A 5,168-nucleotide genomic window follows, 5' to 3' on the forward strand; every position below is an offset into this window, starting at 1 on the left:
TGACATGGGTTCTGGCGATCACAACTCCGGTCCTCATGCATGTACCACAGGCGTTTGCCCCAGCACTAAGGCTTGCTTTTGTTTGCTTGTTTTTGTTTTGTTGTTTTTTTTATGGTCCACCTTGTTTCTGGAAAGTTCTGTCAGCCCTAAATTGACACTCCGCATGGGTTATGAAAAATAACTGGCATGAGAGAAAATGCTCTGAGCTCCCAGATGACAGTTCCTCTACCCTCAGTGTGCCCACATCCAGTGTCGCCATGTTTTTTTTTTCTTGCTTTTGTCATTGAGCCTGAGTTCCTTGATAGTGGCAAGAAGCCAAAACCCTATGTGGGGGTGGCCTGGCTGTGCAGCACTCTTGCAGGGCGTTGGTTCCAGCACCGGTGGGCATTATTGTATTTAAAACTGACAGGCGCAGTCACATCCCTGGCCAAGACCGAAGGCTGAGGTTCCCTGCGGAAGACACGCCAGGGCCAGTGCTAAGTGAGCAACAGCAACTCAACCCTTTCCCTTCAGAGGGGCCGAGCCCCCCTCTCCGCCCCCTAAAGTACAAGGTGATCTGGGAGAACTCAATTTACACCCTCGGCTCCCGTGGGCCGGGGGATCAGCGGAGGGCAGGATAATCCCAGCTTCTCCAGCAGATGGTTTCTGCCTATGCTTGACCCAGTTCCCTCCCTGCAGTTGACCAGCAGCCCGGCTGGAAGCGTGGACCCTCCTCCCACCGGGAAGCACGGGATGGCTTTTGACTCTTTGGTACCAGGTCAACTGGCAGATTGCTTCAAGGTCCTGAAGGCAAAGAGTTATTCCCCTCCTCTCCTTCCTTTCCCCCAGCCCTGTCCAGCCCAGCTGAGGCTGGCAAGAGGGGAGGCCAGGAGTATCCTCCAGGCTGGGCGCTGGGGGACGGGAGGGGGTATTAAACCTTTCATTGGCTTAATGACCTCTCTCCTTCATTCATCAGTCGGTCCTTCATAAGCCCTCCCTGATCATCTGTCAGGTCTGGCACTCGACAGGCCCCACGAGGCCTAGCCTCTGTGCTGGAGTTAAGTCAGGCAATGAGGCAGCCAGCCAGGCACTGGGCACCTAATCAGATAAATCACTTCCTCGGGCCACTGAGGTCCAAGGAGGGCTTCACCCGGAATTAAGACTGGGCTAAATCTTCAAGGCTGAGAACGAATTTGCCAAATGGTGTGTGGTTCTGGTTACAGAGAGAGCCAGAGGGCCAGAGCGTGTGTGATGCTTAGTGAGAAGATGCTCACCAAAACTGAGATGGACCAGGTGTGCTCAGGACCATTTTCAAGGATGGCTGTCCCAGGTGCCTGGAATATCTACTTCCTGCCCCAGGGATCCCTGGGCCCCTGGTAGGGGAGCGGGAGGACCAGGATGGGATGAGAACAGTAACGAATGGGCCGGGTGAGGGCAGAAGGGCTGTTATCTTCAAAATTCTGCTGGACTCCTGCTTCAGACTGAAGAGTTGGCAGTCAGACCCGCCCTAGTTTTGCCCCGCAGACTTCTGGTCGGTTCCTTATACTGGTAGAGAGGGGGCGCTCTGCTCCCAGACTTTTGTGCTTCCGTGGAACTGCAGTTCTGGCTAAGGTCCACAGCGCTTAGGGCTGGCTTGGGAAGTTCGCAAGGGGTGTTGGTGGAACGACTCCCCTCCCCAAGTCCGAGGTCTCTTTAGGCAGGGTCGTCCCGATTACGAGGAAAACAATTCATACACTTTTATGTCGCAGTCTTGCCTGTGGCTAGGTGAGCCTACTGAGGGTAAGGGTTCTGGAGAGCAAGGGGGCGGTGCGGGGGAGGGGCAGGCAGTGCGTTCTGGTCTCTAGGAACTGTGTCCCGTGGGCATTGTTGTCTCAGAACCAGGTAGGGACGGGAGGAGGAACAGAAAGAACGGGCTATACTTGGGGTTCTCTGGTCAGGGCTGGGAATCAGACTCTCATCCACCGCTGGCAGCCAAAAAATGCACCCCAGAGCCATCTCTTCATACGCTTCTGTGAGGCTGGCTTAGTATGTTTGGATTCCCAAAGAGGCAGTGTGATGCAGGTATCACAGTGCCCCTTTACAGATGAGAAAGCGTCTGGACGCGGAGGGCCATATTTAAAGCTTATAGTGCCTCTATCCCTTCACTAGAATCTGGGTTTGTCTAAAGCCAAGTGTGCCAAGATCGGGATAGGAGAGTGGGGACCCCATCAACCCTAGAACTCCAGATGCCTTGGGTCCTCAAAGATGGGACCACGCACAATGTAGGCAGACCCTCTCGCCGACTATGACAGAGCTAGCCCAGCCTCCAGCAGCTGCCGCCTCTCTGCTCTTTCTAGCCCAGGAGGCTAATTCATCGCCCATTGGAACAGCGGCCCGGGACGCTAGAAGAGGGCGCTGCAGCCTGGGAGTGGCATCCACCCGCGCCGCTTCTCTACTGCATTAGAGCTTGTCCCTACCCCACCCCCAAGCTGGACAACGAAGGATCGCTTCTTGGAGGGTCTGGGGCGCATGCGGCGAGTGAGGATAGCCTGTCCTGGTCGTGAAGGGCGACAGCTTAGGACAGGGGCAAAGCCAGCATAGCCCTGAATAGGGCGCGTCCAGACGCGCCCAGATTCTACTTCTGGAGTGTGTCGGTGCCATTTATTCATCGTCCCATGGGGCGAGGGTCTAGGGCTCTCACGTGGTGGGAAAGTTTCGAGGTAGCAAAAGTGGCCTGGCATTGCGGGGCCGGGGGGGGGGGGGGGGGGGGGGGGGGGGGGGGGGGGGGGGGGGGGGGGGGGGGGGGGGGGGGGGGGGGGGGGGAGGAGAGGCTCTCCTCGCCCCTCCTTGCCAAGGCAGAAAGAGAAAGAGCAGAGGGAAGAGGGGGTGGGAGGAGGATCAGGCAGCACCGACCTGCAGAATCCGCCTCCCCCTCCGCCCCCGGGAAGCCCAAGCAGGGAGGCGCGGACCGTCTCCTCCCGCACGGCCCGGACGACACTCCCCCCTTCTTTTTTTTTTTTTTTTCCCTGCCAACGTCTATCTTAACGCGCACGCACATACGGAGATTGTGCGGCTTTTTTACCCCTCGGGGGAAAAAAGAACAGGGAGTGGAAAGGAAGAGAAGGCGAAGCGAAGAACTCCTCCTTGGGCGCGCTCTGCACTCTGAGCCACGGCTGGGCGCGGGGACGCTGCTACCACAGCCACAGCCGCCTAGCTGTCTCCCCGGCCTTGCGGCGTGTGCCAGTAGGAGCGCGAACCAGGGCACTCGATCCCGGGGACACAGAGAGACTTTGGCCGCCAGTGCCGCGGCAGGCAGAAGAGACAGCAGCGAGAAGGGCCCTGCCACCGCCTTTCCCTCTCCGCCGCCCCGGCCGGCCCGCGCAGGCAGCCAGGCGCAGGAAAGCAAGGAGGAGCAGAGGCCCCGGAAAAGCGCGCCGCGGATCGCCCGCCGGTGGATGCAGCGCCCGCGGGAGCCTAGAGACAACTTTGCCGGGTGACGCGCCGGGAGGACTGCAGGGCCCGCGGCCCAGGAGGGCTCGGCGCCGCCTGTAAGAGGGGCCCGCGCGGCGGCGCTCCCCCGCACCGCGCTCGCTCCTCCCGCCGGCCCAGAGCAGGGGGGACAACCTGCCCATCATCGCCGCCGCCTCGGGCGGCCCTGTCCTCGCTCCGAGCAGCGACAGGGCGAGGCGCTCAGGTGCGGTCGCGGGGCCCCAGCCGCAGCGCCCTCCGCAGCGCCGCGCCCGGGGGCTCTGGCACCTTCGCTTCGGTCTCCAGAGCGAGTTGCGTCCACTGGTTCTTCTCTCCACCTTTCCAGCCCAGGCGAACCAAGCCACCGCGCCAACGCCACTGCCCCCGCTCACCGCTTTCGCTTCACCCGGTTGGGGGGCTGCGGTGGCCCTCGACGCGGAGAGGATGGGCAGGCTGCAGATGCCTAGGCGCCCCGAGACGCCCGCGCGCCAGTGACCCGGTGGTTCCCCCCCCACACCAAAGCCCGCGCGCCCCTCTGGTCCCCGCGGCGCCCCTTCTCGGCCGCGCGGGAACCCCCGCGGCCCGGCCGGCCCCCTCCCCCTGCGAGCCGGCGGCTGCGCTCCCGGCAGGCGGGCGGGCGGAGGCCCGGGCGGGGGCGGGGCGGGGCGGTGCGCCCGGAGCCCGGAGCCCGGCCCTGAGCTCGCTTCGCCTCGCCTCGCGGCGGGCGCCCTCGTCGCCAGCGGCGCACCATGGACGGGCTGCCCAGTCGGGCGTTGGGGGCCGCCTGCCTTCTGCTCTTGGCGGCCAGCTGGTTGGGACCTGAGGCCTGGGGCTCCCCCACACCCCCGCCGTCGCCCGCCGCACCACCCCCGCCCCCGCCACCCGGAGCTCCGGGTGGCTCGCAGGACACCTGTACGTCGTGCGGCGGCGGCGGCGGCTTCCGGCGACCGGAGGAGCTGGGCCGGGTGGACGGTGACTTCCTGGAGGCGGTGAAGAGACATATCTTGAGCCGCCTGCAGTTGCGGGGCCGGCCCAACATCACGCACGCTGTGCCCAAGGCCGCCATGGTCACGGCCTTGCGCAAGCTGCACGCGGGCAAGGTGCGCGAGGACGGCCGCGTGGAGATCCCGCACCTCGACGGCCACGCCAGCCCGGGCGCCGATGGCCAAGAGCGCGTCTCGGAGATCATCAGTTTTGCGGAGACAGGTGGGTTTGGCCTTGGGGAAGCCAGCGGCGGCCGCCGCGAACCCTCCCTTCTTTTCCCTCTTTTAGGAAGCTCCTGCTGCCTCGCCACCTCTGCTGCCTGCACGCCCCGAGGGCATTTAGGCTCCGGGCTGGGCCGTTCTGCGGTGGACTTGCACTTGTCTAAGGGTGGCGGACCCCTCCTACCGTCCGCGCCCAGACCCCAGACCACTTTGCTGCTTCTCTTTCCCTGAAACAACTGGAAAACACCCTGCCTTCACCCCTGCTTACAGGAATTGGGCGCCAGCGCCTCTGGGCGCGCGTCCCCCTCCCGGCAGATGCGCGCAGCCCTGGCTCTGCGGGCACTTGCTTGGTGATTGCTTAATGTTTTTGTTTCCCACGATCTGAGTGTAGGCTTAGCAGTGTAGATGGAGATGTGTGTGCTTGTTGATATACGTGGGCCGGAGAGGAGAGGAGGGGGAGAGAAGGAGATGGGAGAGAGAGAGAGAGAGAGAGAGAGAGAGAGAGAGAGAGAGAGAGAGAGAGAGAGAGAGAGAGAG

General features: G+C 62.8%; 1 protein-coding gene across 1 annotated transcript in view; it reads left to right on the forward strand.

The window, feature by feature from the left end:
- The first annotated feature begins 4,040 nt into the window (after positions 1 to 4,040).
- Inhbb (inhibin subunit beta B) overlaps positions 4,041 to 5,168 on the forward strand; it is a 5,733-nt gene continuing 4,605 nt past the window's right edge. Inside the window, exon 1 of the mRNA XM_050124491.1 lies at positions 4,041 to 4,632. Within this exon, the coding sequence (XP_049980448.1) occupies positions 4,176 to 4,632 (457 nt within the window). The 5' untranslated portion in view covers positions 4,041 to 4,175. The remainder of the gene's footprint in view (positions 4,633 to 5,168) is intronic.

The sequence above is a fragment of the Alexandromys fortis genome, unplaced genomic scaffold (assembly GCF_014885135.2).
Source record: "Alexandromys fortis isolate MF-2015 unplaced genomic scaffold, M_Fortis_MF-2015_v1.1 scaffold_232, whole genome shotgun sequence".
In the NCBI taxonomy this organism is placed as follows: domain Eukaryota; kingdom Metazoa; phylum Chordata; class Mammalia; order Rodentia; family Cricetidae; genus Alexandromys; species Alexandromys fortis.